This window comes from Drosophila virilis, unplaced genomic scaffold, assembly GCF_030788295.1.
Source record: "Drosophila virilis strain 15010-1051.87 unplaced genomic scaffold, Dvir_AGI_RSII-ME tig00001507, whole genome shotgun sequence".
Taxonomy (NCBI): Eukaryota; Metazoa; Arthropoda; class Insecta; order Diptera; family Drosophilidae; genus Drosophila; species Drosophila virilis.
This window is the reverse complement of record NW_027212839.1, coordinates 851,171-867,642: the sequence shown is the minus strand read 5'-3', so window position 1 is coordinate 867,642 and position 16,472 is coordinate 851,171. Positions and strand designations below refer to the sequence as shown.

The window sequence follows — 16,472 nt, the reverse complement described above, 5'->3', positions numbered from 1 at the left end:
ACATACATTAGGATTTTGCACAAATACAATATACCCTTATGCCCATTTTTAATGGGTTCAGGGTATAAAAAGATGCAATTACCATGCTATTAGAATGCGAAGCAGACGCGCATGAATATGTGTGTGTACATGTATACAGAAGTTCTTAAAGCTGCTGCCCCATTCAATTGCGCAGTTGCATATAACTTTGGTTTTTCTTTATGAAATTTTCTACAGTATATCCTTTTGTACCATAGAATATTTGTGTATTCTGAAAAAGTCAATTGCATTTAAATTGTGGTTTAAATTGGTTGGCAATAAAAGTTGGGTTATAAACTTTATTTATAGCTCTGCGGTGGTAGCGGGGAGGTAGCGATAGCTATGAAATAAAAGATACTTGAAATATCTATAATATTTTAGAAGCAACATATCATGTTGGTGGCTCTAGCTCTTAGTATTTTCCCAATTTGCTAAAAAAAAACAGGATGTTAATATCGATTTTTATCGATTGCTTGGAAACGGAGTAAGTTATCGATTATCGGAAACAAACTCGATCTCCGCGGGAACTAGGAGCATCTACATCTAAAATTTCAAGTCTCTAGCTCTTATAAGTTCTCAGATCCTTGAGCTCATATATACGGACGGACGGACGGACGGACAGACGGACATGGCTAGATCACCTCGGCTATTGATGCTGATCAAGAATATATACCCTCTATGGGGTCGGAGATGCTTCCTTCTGCCTGTTACATACATTTGGTTTTTTGCACAAATACAATATACCCTTATACCCATTTTTAATGGTTTCAGGGTGTTGCGGGACGAATTAATTTATCGATTGTTTAGTATTAAGTATATTCTGAAAGTATGTATATTTGCCCTCCGAATGTACGGGCACACTGTATTTGGCTTGTTGCCGCCATTACTTAAATGTTAAGCTCATTATTGTCGTGAGTTCGAAGGCCGTAGGAGGAAAGACTGCGGTAAGATTCCGAGGGAATATATATCTAAGTTCTAACCTATGTAATCCGTTTAGAATAAAACACTTGCACTAGCACGTTTTGCATTACGCTGTCTCTAGTAACATCGGAGTAGCATGGCCGGGGGCCAGGCGTAAACTTGCAGTGTTCAAATTGCAACTCCACCTTCATTTGGCACGCGACATGATCTTTTATTCGCAGTTCTTATTGTAAGAAACTGCAAGGGCGACTTGCGCTGAAGACAAGACGTGGTGTAACATTGGTGTTACAGTGTGTGTACATAGACACAGCACAGGCAGGGCCTCCACCCAGTTATAGAGTCACCATTAGTACGCAGCCAGCGTAAAATATAGCAGAAACCATCTCCGAGCTGAGTAGGATGACACAACGGTCACCCAGGAAAAGCCCACGCTTAAACGATGGCCAGGAGATAGCTACCACGGCGAGTGGGACGCAGACAAAGCGGACAAGTAGAATGGTGAGCACTGTATCACAAATGCAAGTTCCCGCTGTTAGCGCACCACAAAGCCCCAGCACCGTAGATGCGGGCACAAGTGTACAACCTGCCGGCACTGTGGCCGCGGGAGTGAGTGCACGAGCCAGCACAGTGACAGGAGCGCCAAGCCCAAGCACGCAACTCTCAAGTACGCAAGTCATAGATTTGATAAAGAGAGTCGCTGTGCTAGAGCACGAGTTGCAGAGGTCAAAAACTGGTCAAGCACATGTGAGTAAAGTTACTGATCCCGTTAAGTTGAGTAGTGCTGGCATGAGTGGTACAGCTAACCTGCCGCCATCTTTGATCGGAGCGGAGAGCGGAGAGCCATCGTCGAGTGGAAGTTTGAGTGAAACTGCAACTATGAGTGTAGTCCCAAATTCAAAAGTAAGTTTTAGTGAAACTGCAATTTTGAGTGGAACTACCATTTTGAGCAGATCTCCATCTTTGAGTGAGGCACTGCCTACGTCATTGAGTGGAAATTTGGGAACACAGTTGCAAACGGTAGAACGGGCTACAGTTAGGGATAACTGCTCTACAACGTCAAGCCGCTCGACGCCATATTGCTTTGCAGGCATTGCACAGCCAACGCTCAGCTACACTCCGGCACAGGAGAACCAACAAACGATAATTTTGGAGCCAACGCAGGCAACTAGGAACTTCGCATGGACGACTCCCAGGAACGATGTATGCCTGCCACGCAAATTACCAGATCTACCCGAGTTTGGAGGTCAACCTGAGGACTGACCTATATTCTTCTGCGCGTTTACGGAAATAACTTTGGCGTACAACTGTACAAATCTGGAGAATAACCAGCGATTGTTGAAGGCACTCAAAGGCGAAGCACGTGACACTGTGAAGTCGTTACTCATACATCCCAGGAATGTGAACAACGTAATTGAACAATTACGTTTTAGATACGGCCGCCCAGAACAGCTAATACGCAGCCAGCTAATTAGTATTCGAGAGGTGCAGCCAATTCAGGAGCACAGCATAGCTAAAATCGTGCCATATGCTACACGCGTAAGTAACCTTGCCGCCTTTCTACAATCGGCTAACGGGGAACAGCATTTAGCGAATCCTACACTGATGGAGGATTTGGTCGCTAAATTACCACCAAGCAAGAGGGTGGAATGGGCCAGACATGCAGCTACGATTAGGCCTTTCCCGACGGTCGTACATTTTAGCGCGTGGTTAACGGACTACGCCAATGTGGTATGTACGATTGTGGACGTCGATAGTAAGGAGCAAAGATGTAGAGTGCTGCATGCCAGCATTGACCAGAATAATGAAGGGCGTCACCGAGGTCGCACCAAACAGTGTCCAATCTGTAATGGACAACACGCAGTCAGGGACTGCAACGAGTTTAACTTAGCCTCTCCGCTAAAGAGGTGGACAGTCGTAAAAAGGCACCGGCTTTGTTTTTCGTGTTTACGAGTTGGCCACATGGCAAGAGTCTGCAATAGGGCCAACGAATGCCAAGTTAATGGATGCCGGAAGAGACATCATCGACTCTTACATTATCATGATGCTATGAGTCACAATGCACCGCAACCAGCAGGTGATAGAGTGATGAATACTGGACGGATGCCGCAGCCAGCGGATCCTCACACAAGGGCACCGCAGCCAGCGGATGCTCAATCGACGCAACAAAGGAACTTAAGTTGTGTCGATTCGGATGCAGAACGCCTACTATTCCGCATATTGCCAGTGACATTGCACGGGGCCAATAAGCGGATCGATACGTACGCGCTCCTCGACGAGGGCTCGTCTGTAACGATGATCGACGACGAACTACTGCGCGATCTAGATATCAAAGGGGAACGCAGGCAACTAAATATACAGTGGTTTGGTGGAAGAGCAACCAGAGAGCCGACCACAGTGGTAAGCATGGAAGTTAGTGGAGCGGACAAGCGCAAACGGCATATGTTGCGAAATGTGTACGCCGTGTCCAACCTCAGCTTACCAATGCAAAGCCGGCATCAACGTGACGTCCAAATGTGCGGCAACGGTGCACGTCTTCCAATGAAACCGTATCGCGGGGCGGTACCAAAACTTCTGATTGGACTTGACCATGTGCATCTTGGACTGCCAATGCAAACAAAAAGGTTTGCACCACAGGGACCATATGCCGCAGCCACCGAACTTGGATGGGTGGTTTTTGGGCCGGCAAGAGATCAACCGACGGCAACGTCATCAAAGTCATGCCTCCTAGCAGTGTCGCAGGAGGATGCAATCCAAAAGATGGTAAACGACTATTTTGATATCGAAAACTTCGGGGTGAAGCTTACGCCACCAGTCGCAGCCAGCGACGATGCACGAGCACAGAGGATACTCGAAGACACCACGGTGAAAATAGGAGAACGTTACCAGACGGGTTTATTATGGAACCGTGATAATGTTGAATTGCCACGAAGCTATGATATGGCATACAAAAGATTGGTCAACATTGAGAGAAAGATGAAGCGTAACGATCAGTTTAAACAAGCCTATATGAAAATTATGGACGATTATGTTCACAAAGGATATGCTCGACGATTGAAGCAGCATGAGGTCGCTTTAGCCAACAGCGACAAACTTTGGTATCTTCCGCACTTTGGAGTTGAAAATCCAAATAAGCCCGGTAAGATAAGACTGGTGTTCGACGCGTCAGCAAAGGTTGGTGATATTTCATTGAATTCGGCATTATCCAAGGGGCCGCAGCACTATAAGTCGCTGCTGGCTGTTCTCTTCCATTTTCGGGAAGGTGCCGTTGGCGTTTGTGGAGACATCCGAGAGATGTTCCATCAAGTGTTGATTCGACCGCAGGACAGATGCGCCCAGCGATTCCTGTGGCGAAACGGCGATGATCGCCGGGAGCCTGATGTTTATGAGATGGTAATGACGTTTGGAGCAGCATGTTCGCCAAGCGCCGCACACTATGTGAAGACCTTGAATGCCCTGCAGTTTCAGGATTCAGACCCTCGCGCGGTTAAAGCTATTCTTGAATGCCACTATGTGGACGACTATGTGGATAGTTTTGATAGTGAAGGCGAAGCCATCACCATATCGACAAGAATAAAAGAAATACATGCAAATGCTGGATTCGAATTGTGCCAGTTTACATCCAGTTCGCCAACTGTAGCTGACGCGCTGGGCCAACATGGGACTGCGAGGAGCATCGGATGGGGCGAAGCTGAAGAAAAGATTCTAGGCATGTGTTGGCAACCAGCCACGGACGATTTCAAATTCAACATGAAGCACCACAAAGTACCCCGATGTGTGCTAAATTTGGAGCGAATTCCTACGAAGAGGGAATTCTTGAGCTTGATCATGTCAACATTCGATCCTCTGGGAATTCTTAGCTGCCTCATGATAACTGGAAAGTTACTAATGCGTGAGATTTGGCGACGAAATGTGCAAGCAGCCGTGTTAGGAACGAGGCTGATGGACACTGTCAAAAAGGAGCACAGTATAGCGATCAGCGACGCTATACTATGGACTGACTCCAAAACTGTGCTGCGTTGGATAGGCAGCACCCACCGTCGATATAAGCAGTTCGTCGGAAATCGAGTGGGAGAAATTTTGGAGTCAACAAAGGTTTCCCAATGGAGATGGGTACCTACTGCTGAAAATGCAGCAGACGACGCAACGAGGCCGCATTGCCACGTAGACCTCAGCCAACGGTCTCGATGGTTAGACGGGCCAACATTTTTGCGGCAGCCAGAAAGCAGCTGGCCGCAGTCCGAACCGGGCACGGAACACTCATCCTACGAAGATGAAGAAGAGATGCCGAGTGAATTTGCCTTAGTTGCAGCAAATAGCTTTTTCATTTCATTTCAGAGATTCTCTAGCTACAGTCGGCTGGTGAGGACGACGGCTTGGGTTTTAAGGTTTACGCGCTGGAGCCGTGGACAGAGGACTGAGCTTGAGAGATTCGGCCTCACCGCGACGGAGTGTGAGAACGCTGAGAACTTACTGATACGGCGAGCGCAACGCGAAGCGTTCCCTGACGAGGTTCGAGCCTCATACAATGAAGAATCAGTCGGTCATCGAAGCGACATAAGAGGGCAGGCGCCATACTTGGATGACAATGGAGTCTTGCGTGCGTATGGCAGGATCGATGCCGCACTGTGTATACCGCATAGTGCGAGAAGGCCAATAATATTGTCACACCGGCACGCACTGACGGAACTGATTGTGTATCACTACCATGTGAAAATGAAGCATCAAAACGTGGATGCAACGATAGGTGACATCAGGACCAGATTTTGGATAACAAAGCTGCGTCGACTGTTGCGTACAGTAATATCTGGATGTAGTGTGTTTAAACTACATAGAGCGCAGCCAGCGCCACTTATAATGGGTCCTTTGCCAGAGGACAGACTGGAGGCCAATAGATGGCCATTGAAGTTTACGGGTCTGGACTATTTTGGACCACTCCTTGTGACGATCGGACGTCGAAAGGAAAAGAGATGGGTCGCCTTGTTTACGTGTCTGACGACAAGGGCCATACATTTGGAGCTGGCACATGACCTGTCAACTGATTCCTGTATAATCGTAATCAGGAACTTTCTTTGCCGTCGCGGACCTGTACTGAGGTTGCGCAGTGACAACGGAAAGAACTTTGTTGGGGCCAACAGAGAAGCCAAAAGGCTAATAGATGTATTCGAGCCGGAGAAGATTCAGGGTGAGTTATCTTCTAGAGGCATTGAATGGATCTTCAACTGCCCAGCGAACCCAGCTGAAGGGGGAGCCTGGGAAAGGATGGTGCAGTGTGTCAAGAGAGTGCTACGCCACACAGTAAAGGAAGTGGCACCAAAGCAACACGTACTGGAGAGTTTCCTGATTGAGGCCGAGAACGTTGTGAATTCTCGCCCGCTTACCCACTTGTCGGTGTCTGTGGACCAAGAAGCCCCCCTAACACCGAACGATCTACTCAAAGGAGTGGCCAATCTCCCTGACACGCCCGCTATTCACGAGCAGCCGAACGAGAGATGCGTCACGAGGAAGCAGTGGCGCATGGCGCGGCTGTTACGAGACCGTTTTTGGAAGCGGTGGGTCTTAGAGTACCTGCCTACACTTGTGCGACGCGTGAAATGGTGTGCGCGCGTTGAGCCGATACGCCATGGTGATATGGTGTTTATATGCGATCCGGCCGTGCCACGCAGAGAGTGGCGAAGGGGCATAGTGGAGGAGCTCTACCCTGGCCCAGATGGAGTGCCTCGACGCGCCAGCATCCGCGTGGCGGACAACAACCGAGTGCGACTGATGACTCGTCCCGTGGCTAAACTAGCCATACTGGATGTGAGTGAAGCAGGGCCTTCACGGGGGCGGGGATGTTGCGGGACGAATTAATTTATCGATTGTTTAGTATTAAGTATATTCTGAAAGTATGTATATTTGCCCTCCGAATGTACGGGCACACTGTATTTGGCTTGTTGCCGCCATTACTTAAATGTTAAGCTCATTATTGTCGTGAGTTCGAAGGCCGTAGGAGGAAAGACTGCGGTAAGATTCCGAGGGAATATATATCTAAGTTCTAACCTATGTAATCCGTTTAGAATAAAACACTTGCACTAGCACGTTTTGCATTACGCTGTCTCTAGTAACATCGGAGTAACATGGCCGGGGGCCAGGCGTAAACTTGCAGTGTTCAAATTGCAACTCCACCTTCATTTGGCACGCGACAGGAACGATCGGTCGAATGTTCAGTTGATGTATGGTAAATATCTTTGTTTTTCGCGATATCTTGACCATACTCGACATTTATTTGTTTTGTTATGCTATATGTGCAAAATCCTATCAGGATCGGACTTCTATATCATATAGCTGCTATAAAGTCGATCGGTCCAAAATCAAGTTGCTATAAAAAACATATATGTTTATCAAGATAGCTTGACCAAACTCGGCATTTATTAGTTTTACTTAACTCCTCATATATATGCAAAATTCTATTAAGATCGGACCACCATATCATATAGCTGCCATAGGAAAGATCGGTAGAAAATTAAGCAGTTGTATATAATGCATATTTGTTTATTAAGATAACCTGACCAAACTCGGCAATTATTAGTTGTACTATGCTCCTCAGGTATGTGCAAAATGATATCAGGATCGGACTTATAAAATATATATCTGCTATTAAAGCGATCCGTCGAAAATTAAGTTCTTTGAAAAATATTTTTGTTTATCAACTTATCTTGACCAAACTCGGCATTTATAAGTTTTACTTTTCTCCTTAAATATGTGCAAAATTCTATCAGGATCGGACTTCCATATCATATAACTGCCATAAAATAGATCGATTGAAAATTAAGTTGAGAAAAAAACATTTTTGTTTATCAAGATATTTTGACCAAACTCGGCATTTATAGGCTTTACTTTACTCCTCATATATATGCAAAAGTCTATTAAGATCGGACCACCATATCATATAGCTGCCATAGGAAAGATCGGTAGAAAATTAAGTTGTTATATGAAAAACATTTGATTTATCAAGACGTCTTGACTTGGCATTTATTAGTTTTACTTAAGTCCTCATATATATGCAAAATTCAATTAAGATCGGGCCACTATATCATATACCTGCCATAGGAACAATCAGTCGAAAATTAAGTTATTATATGAAAAAACATTTAATTTTAAGTATATCTTGATCAAACTCGGCCTTTATTAGTTTAACTATACTCATATATATGCAATATCCGATTAATATCGGTCCACTATATCATATAACTGCCATAGGACCGATCGGTCGAAAATTAAGCAGTTGTATGAAAAACACTTTACTTTATCAAGATATCTTGAGCACACTTGGCATTTATTAGATTTACTATGCTCCTAAAATATGTGCACAATCCTATCAGGATCGAACTTCTATATCATATAGCTGCCATAAAATCGATCGGTAAAAAATGAAGTTGTTATAAAAAACATTTTTGCTTACCAAGATTTCTTGACAAAACTCGGCATTTATTTACATATATGTTTTACTATGCTCTTCATAAATATACAACATCCTATTAAGGAACTATCGGTCGAAATTTAAGCTGTTGAATAAAAAAATATATTTGTTTATCAATGCAAAATCCCATTAAGATCGGAATTCTATTTCATAAAGATGCCATACGAAGGAACAATCAATAAAAAACAATATTGTTTATCAAGATATCTTGACCAAAAGGATCGGACTTGAAGCGCTTGAAAATTGAGTTGTTATAAAAAAAATTTTTGTTTATCAAGATAACTTGACCAAAGTCGGCAATTATTAGTTGTACTATGCTCCTCATGTATCTGATCGGATTTATATTCTTTATAGCTGCTACTAAATCGATCGGTCGAAAATTAAGTTCTTTGAAAAATATTTTTGTTTTTTAACATATCTTGACCAAACTCGACATTTATTAGTTTTACTTTGCTCCTCATATATGTGCAAATACTATCAGGATCGGACTTCCATATCATATAGCTGTCATAAAATAGATCGTTTGAAAATTAAGTTGAAAAAATAACATTTTTGTTTATCAAGATATCTTGATCAAACTCGGCATTAATTAGTTTTACTATGCTCATTATATAAATGCAAAAATCTGTCAAGATCGGAACAGTATATCGTATAGCAGCCATAACACCAATCGTGTGAATTTTAAGAAGTTGTATATAAAGCATTTTTGTTTATCAAGTTCTCTTGACCAAACTCGGCATTTATTAGTTTTACCATGTTCCTCATTTATATTCAAAATCCTATTCAGATCGGAGCACGGTATCATAAAGCTTCCACAGAAACGGTCCGTCGAAAGATATTATGTTCTTGGGATATTTTTTTGTTAGCCACGATATCTTGACCATTCTTGGCATTTAATAGTTTTATTATGCTATTCATATAAATGCAAAGTCCTATTAAGATTGAAGCACTATATCATATAGCTGCCATAGGAACGATCGTTCGCAAATTTATCAGTTGTATATAATGCATATTTGTTTATCAGGATCTTTTGAGCAAACTCGGCATTTATTAGTTTTACGATGCTCTTCATATAAATGCAAAATCCTATTTTGATCGAAGAACTTATCATTAAGCTTCCATAAGATCGATCGGTCGAAAGTTAAAATTTGGTGAGGTAGATTTTATTGTTTTTTTCACGTTATCTTGACCATTCTCGTCATTTATTAGTTTTGCTACGCTCCTCATATATGTGCAAAATCCTATCAGGATCGGACTTCTATATCATATAGCTGCTATAAAGTCGATCGGTCCAAAATCAAGTTGCTATAAAAAACATATTTGTTTATCAAGATAGCTTGACCAAACTCGGCATTTATTAGTTTTACCTTACTCCTCATATATATGCAAAATTCTATTAAGATCGGACCACCCTATCATATAGCTGCCATAGGAAAGATCGGTTAAAAATTAAGTTGTTATATAAAAAACAATTTATTTTAAGGATATCTTGATCAAACTCGGCCTTTATTAGTGTTACTATACTCATATATATGCAATATCTGATTAATATCGATCCACTATATCATATAACTGCCATAGGAACGACTGGTCGAAATTTAAGTTGCTGTATGAAAACACATTTGGTTTATCAAGATATCTTGACCAAGCTCGGCATTTATTAATTTTACTATGCTTCTCATACAAATGCAAAATCCTATCATGATCGATGTACGTTATCATAAAGCTTCCACAGGAACGATCGGTCGAATGTTCAGTTGACGTATGGTAAATTTAGTTTTACTATGCTATTAAATCGATCGGTCGAAAATTAAGTTGTTTGAAAAATATTTTTGTTTATCTACATACCTTGACCAAACTCGGCATTTATTAGTTTTACTTTGCTCCTCATATATGTGAAAAATACTATCAGGACTTCCATATAATATAAGTGCCATAAAATAGATCGGTTAAAAATTAAGTTGAAAAAAAAACAGTTTTGTTTATCAAGATATCTTGACCAAACTCGGCATTTATTAGTTTTACTATGCTCTTTATATAAATGCAAAATCCTGTTAAGATCGGAACAGTATATCATATAGCTGCCATAGCACCAATCGTTTGAATTTTAAGCAGTTGTATATAAAACATTTTTGTTTTTCAAGTTCTCTTGACCAAACTCGGCATTTATTAGTTTTACCATGTTCTTCATTTATATTCAAAATCCCATTCAGATCGGAGCACGGTATCATAAAGCTTCCACAGAAACGATCGGTCGAAAGATATTATGTTGTTGGGATATTTTTATGTTAGTCACGATATCTTGACCATTCTCGGCATTTATTAGTTTTATTATGCTATTCATATAAATGCAAAATCCTATTTACATCGGTCGAAGGTTAAATTGTTGCATGGTAATTATTTTTGTTTTTCACTATATCTTGACCATATTCGTCAATCTCACTATGCTCCTCATATATGTATATACAGAGTCCTATTCAGATCGGAGCACGGTTTCAGAAAGCTTCCACAGGAACGATCGGTCAAATGATAATATGTTGTTGGGATATTTTTTTGTTATGATATCTTGACCATTATTAGTTTTATTATGCTATTCATATAAATGCAAAATCCTATAAAGATTGAAGCTCTATATCATATAGCTGCCATAGGAACGATCGTTCGAAAATTAAGCAGTTGTATATAATGCATATTTGTTTATCAAGATCTTTTGAGCAAACTCGGCATTTATTAGTTTTACGATGCTCCTCATATAAATACAAAATCCTATTTTGATCGAAGCACTTATCATAAAGCTTCGATAAGATCGATCGGTCGAAAGGTAAAATTTGGTATGGTAAATTTTATTGTTTTTTCACGATATCTTGACCATACTCGACATTTATTAGTTTGGTTATGCTCCTCACACATGTGCAAAATCCTATAGCTGCTATAAAGTCGATCGGTCCAAAATCAAGTTGCTATAAAAAAAAATTTTTAATTATCAAGATAGCTTGACCAAGCTCGGCATTTAAAGGCTATACTTTACTTCTCATATATATGCAAAATTCAATTAAGATCGGGCCACTATATAATATACCTGCCATAGGAACGATCAGTCGAAAATTAAGTTATTATATGAAAAAACCTTTTATTTTAAGGATATCTTGATCAAACTTGGCCTTTATTAGATTTACTATACTCACATATATGCAATATCTGATTAATATCGGTCCACTATATCATATAACTGCCATAGGAACGATGGATCGAAATTTAAGTTGCTGTATGAAAAAACATTTGGTTTATCAAGATATCTTCACCAAACTCGGCATTTACTAATTTCCCTATGCTCTTCATATAAATGCAAAATTCTATTAAGATTGGAGCACTGTATCCTAAATGAACGATCCGTCGAAAGTTATATTGTTGTATGGAAAATTTTTTCTCTTTTACGATACCTTGACCATACTCGACATTTTTTAGTATTGAAATGTACACAATTAAATAAAATACTAATTTTAGGTGTTCTCCATATTTATTTATTTACTTTTTTGAGCACGTTAACTCTCTTAAGTTCAGAAAAGAGTGAGGCTAATCGATAAAAGCATTTCTGTATCAGAACTGAAAATAACAAAAGCCTACTTGGTCATTGTACCTTTTGAATGAATGAGAGTTTGTGTATATTTCAACACTCATTATTCCAACACACCTCCTCAAAAGATACATTTACCTTTTTTATTATAATTGTAAATGTTACAATACAGCTTCTTCTAAAAGCAAGTTGTGCCTTCTGAGAACAATATTAATGATCAAAAATTTGTCAAGGAATAGTTCTTTTCAAAAACTAATTCTAGGATTAAGGGGAACTCAGGAAAACCTTAATCGGATCATGGCTTAATAAAAATTATACAACAATTTTTATTGAAAAAAATTTAGTTTGTTTACTATACTCCTCATATATACAAAATCCTATAAAGATCGGAGTACTTTATCCTAACCCTTCCACAGGAACGATCGGTCGAAAGTTAAGTTCTTGTATGGTACATTTTTTTGTTTTTCAAGATATTTTGACCATACTCGGCATTTATTAGCTTAACTATGCTCGATCGGTCTTAAATTAATTTGTGTGATAAACATTTTTGTTTATCAAGATATCTTGACCAAACTCAGCATTTATTAGTTTTTCTATGCTCTTCATATAAATGCAAAATCCTATTAATATCGGAGCACTATATCAAATAGCTGCCATAGGACCGATGGGTTGAAAATTAAGCAGTTGTATGAAAAACACCTTTCTTTATCAAGATATCTTGAGCAAACTTGGCATTTATTAGTTTTAATATGCTCCTCAAATTTGTGCACAATCCTATCAGGATCCAACTTCTATATCATTAGCTGCCATAAAATCGATCGGTCGGATGAAAGTAAAGTTGTAGTATGATAAACATTATTCTTTATCAAGATGTCTTGAGAACTTGGCATCTATTAGTTTTACTATGCTTTAAATATATCTGCGAAAGTCTATCAGGATCGCAATTCCATATCATATAGATGTCATATTCGATCGGTCTTAAATTAAGTTGTTATAAAAAAAAAAACATTTTTGTTAATCAAGATTTTTTGACCAAACTCGGCTTTTGAAAATTAAGCTGTTGTATAAAAAGCATTTTTGTTTATCAAGATATCTTGACAAAACTCGGCAGTTAGAAGTTTAATAATGCTCTTCATATAAATACAAAATCCTACTTAGATCGGGCGAAGGTTAAAGTGTTCAATGGTAAATTTGATTGTTTTTCACTATATCTGGACCATACTCGTCATTTATTAGTTTCACTATGCTCCTCATTTATATACAAAATCCTATTAAGATCAGAGCACGGTATCATAGAGCTTCCACAGGAACGATCGGTCGAAAGATAATATGTTGTTGGGATATTTTTTTGTTTCTCATGATATCTTGGCCATTCTCGGCATTTCTTAGTTTTATTATGCTATTCTTATAAATGCAATATCCTATTAAGATTGAAGAGCTATATCATATAGCTGCCATAGGAACGATCGTTCGAAAATTAAGCAGTTGTCTATAATGCTTATTTGTTTATCAAGATCTTTTGACTAAACTCGTCATTTATAAGTTTTACTATGCTCCTCATATATGTGCACAATCCTATCAGGATCGGAATTTAATATCATATAGCTGCCATAAAATCGATCGGTCGAAAATTAAGTTATAAAAAACATTTTTGATTGTCCAAATATCTTGACCAAACCCGGCATTTATTTCCCTATGCTCCTCACATAAATGCAAAATTCTATTAAGATCGGAGCACTGTATCCTAAATGAGCGATCGGTCGAAAGTTAAATTGTTGTATGGAAAATTTTTTGTTTTTTACGATAACTTGACCATACTCGACACTTACAAGTATTGAAATGTACACAATTAAATAAAATACTAATTTTGGTGATCGCCATATTTATTTATTTACTTTTCTGAGCACGTTAACTCTCTTAAGTTCAGAAAAGAGTGAGGCTAATCGATAAAAGCATCTCAGTATCAGAACTGAAAATAACTAAAGCCTACTTGGTCATTGTACCTTTTGAATGAATGAGAGTTTGTGTATATTTCAACACTCATTATTCCAACACGCCTCCTCAAAAGAAACATTTACCTTTTTATACCCTTGCAGAGGGTTTTATAATTTTGTCGTGAAATGTGTAACGCATAGAAAAAGATATCTCCGACCCCATAAAGTATATATATTCTTAATCAGCATCAACAGCCGAGTCGATATAGCCATGTCCGTCTGTCCGTCTGTCTGTTTCTATGCGAAGTAGTCCCTCAGTCTTAAAGCTATCTGAATTAAACTTTGCAGAGCTCCCTCTTTCTGTTGCACGCAGCACATCTGTGAAAACCAGCTGGATCGGACCACTATATCATATAACTGCCATAGGAACGATCGGTCGAAAATTAAGTTTTTGTATGAAAAAACATTTTGTTTATCAAGATATCTTGACCAAACTCGGCATTTATTAGTTTTATTTTATTCCTCATATATATGCTAAACATAATTAAGATCGGACCACTATATCATATAGCTGCCATAGGAACGATCGATCGAAAATTATGTTTTTGTATGAAAAAACATTTTGTTTATCAAGATATCTTGACCAAACTCGGCATTTATTAGTTTTACTTTACTCCTCATATATATGGAAATCCTATTAAGATCGGACCACTATATCATATTGCTGCTATAGGAACGATCGGTCGAAAATTAAGTTTTTGTATGAAATATCATTTTGTTTTTCAAGATATCTTGACCAAACTCGGGACTTATTTGTTTTACTCTACTCCTCATATGTATGCAAAATCCTATTAAGATCGGACCACTATATCATATAGCTGCCATAGGATCGATCGGTCGAAAATTAAGTTTTTGTATGAAAAAACATTTTGTTTTTCAAGATATCTTGACCAAACTCGGCATTGGTTAGTTTTTCTTTACTCTTCATAAATGTGCAAAATCCTATTAATATCGGACCGCTATATCATATAGCTGCCATATGAATGATCGGTCGAAAATTAAGTTTTTGGATGAAAAAACATTTTGTTTTTCAAGATATCTTGACCAAACTCGGCATTTATTAGTTTTACTAGGCTCCTCATATATATGCAAAATCCTATTAAGATCGGACCAGTCTATCATATAGCTGCCATAGGGTATTAGATCTTTGGCGTGCCGAAGATAGCCCTTCTTTCTCGTTATAATTGTAAATGTTACAAAACAGCTTCTTCTAAAAGCAAGCTGTGCCTTCTGGGAACAATATTAATGATCCACATTTGTCCAGGAATAGTTAATTTCAAAAACTAGTTCTAGGATTATGGGAAACCCAGGAAAACCTTAATCATGGCTTAATAAAAATTATACAACAATTTTTATTGATCAATATTTAGTTTGCTTACTATGCTTCTCATATATACAAAATCCTATAAAGATCGGAGTACTGTATCATAAGCCTTCCACAGGAACAATAGGTCGACAGTTAAGTTGTTGTATTGAAAATTTTTTGTTTTTCATGATACCTTGACCATTCTCGACATTTATTAGTATTCACATGTACACAATTAAATAAAATACTGGTTTTATGAGATCTCCATATATATTTATTTATTTAATTTTCTGGGCACGTTAACTCTCTTAAGTTCAGAAAAGAGTGAGGCTTATCGATAAAAACATCTCTGTATCAGAACTGAAAATACGAAAGCCTACTTGGTCATTGTACCTTATGAATGAATGAGAGTTTGTGTACAATTCAACACTCATTATTCCAACACGCCTCCTCAAATGATACATTTACCTTTTTTATTATAATTGTAAATGTTACAATACAGCTTCTTCTAAAAGCAAGTTGTGCCTTCTGAGAACAATATTAATGATCCACATTTGTCCAGGAATAGTTCTTTTCAAAAACTAATTCTAGGATTAAGGGGAACTCAGGAAAACCTTAATCAGATCATGGCTTAATAAAAATTATACAATAACTTTTATTGAACTAAATTTAGTTTGTTTACTATACTCCTCATATATAAAATCCTATAAAGATCGGAGTACTTTATCATAACCTTTCCACGAGAACGATCGGTCGAAAGTTAAGTTTTTTGTATGGTAAATGTTTTTGTTTTTCACGATATTTTGACCATACTCGGCATTTATTAGTTTAACTATGCTCGATCGGTCAAAAATTAATTTGTGTGAAAAACATTTTTGTTTATCAAGATATCTTGATAGTTTTACTATGCTCTTCATATAAATGCAAAATCCTATTAAGATCGGAGCACTATATCAAATAGCTGCCATAGGACCGATCGGTAGAAAATTAAGCAGTTGTATGAAAAACACCTTTCTTTATCAAGATATATTGAACAAACTTGGCATTTATTAGTTGTAATATGCGCTTCAAATATGTGCACAATCCTATCAGGATCGGACTTCTATATCATATAGCTGCCATAAAATCGATCGGTCGAAAATTAAGTTATAAAAAAACATTTTTGATTGCCAAAATATCTTGACCAAACCCGACAGTTAT

General features: G+C 38.6%; 1 protein-coding gene across 1 annotated transcript; it reads left to right on the top strand.

The window, feature by feature from the left end:
• The first annotated feature begins 2,985 nt into the window (after window positions 1-2,985).
• Window positions 2,986-8,199, top strand: LOC138911540 (uncharacterized). Its single transcript, XM_070210874.1, has 2 exons — window positions 2,986-6,738; window positions 8,179-8,199. Exons 1-2 carry the CDS (start codon window positions 2,986-2,988, stop codon window positions 8,197-8,199), a joined length of 3,774 nt encoding a protein of 1,257 aa, XP_070066975.1.
• Window positions 8,200-16,472: the final 8,273 nt, after the last annotated feature.

Bases quoted from the DNA above. Each gene is read 5' to 3' on its own strand.
- LOC138911540 (XM_070210874.1), top strand. From the start codon at position 2,986: ATGAGTCACAATGCACCGCAACCAGCAGGTGATAGAGTGATGAATACT. The intron at 6,739-8,178 runs GTGAGTGAAGCA...TAACTGCCATAG, and splicing joins CTAAACTAGCCATACTGGAT to GACCGATCGGTCGAAAATTA.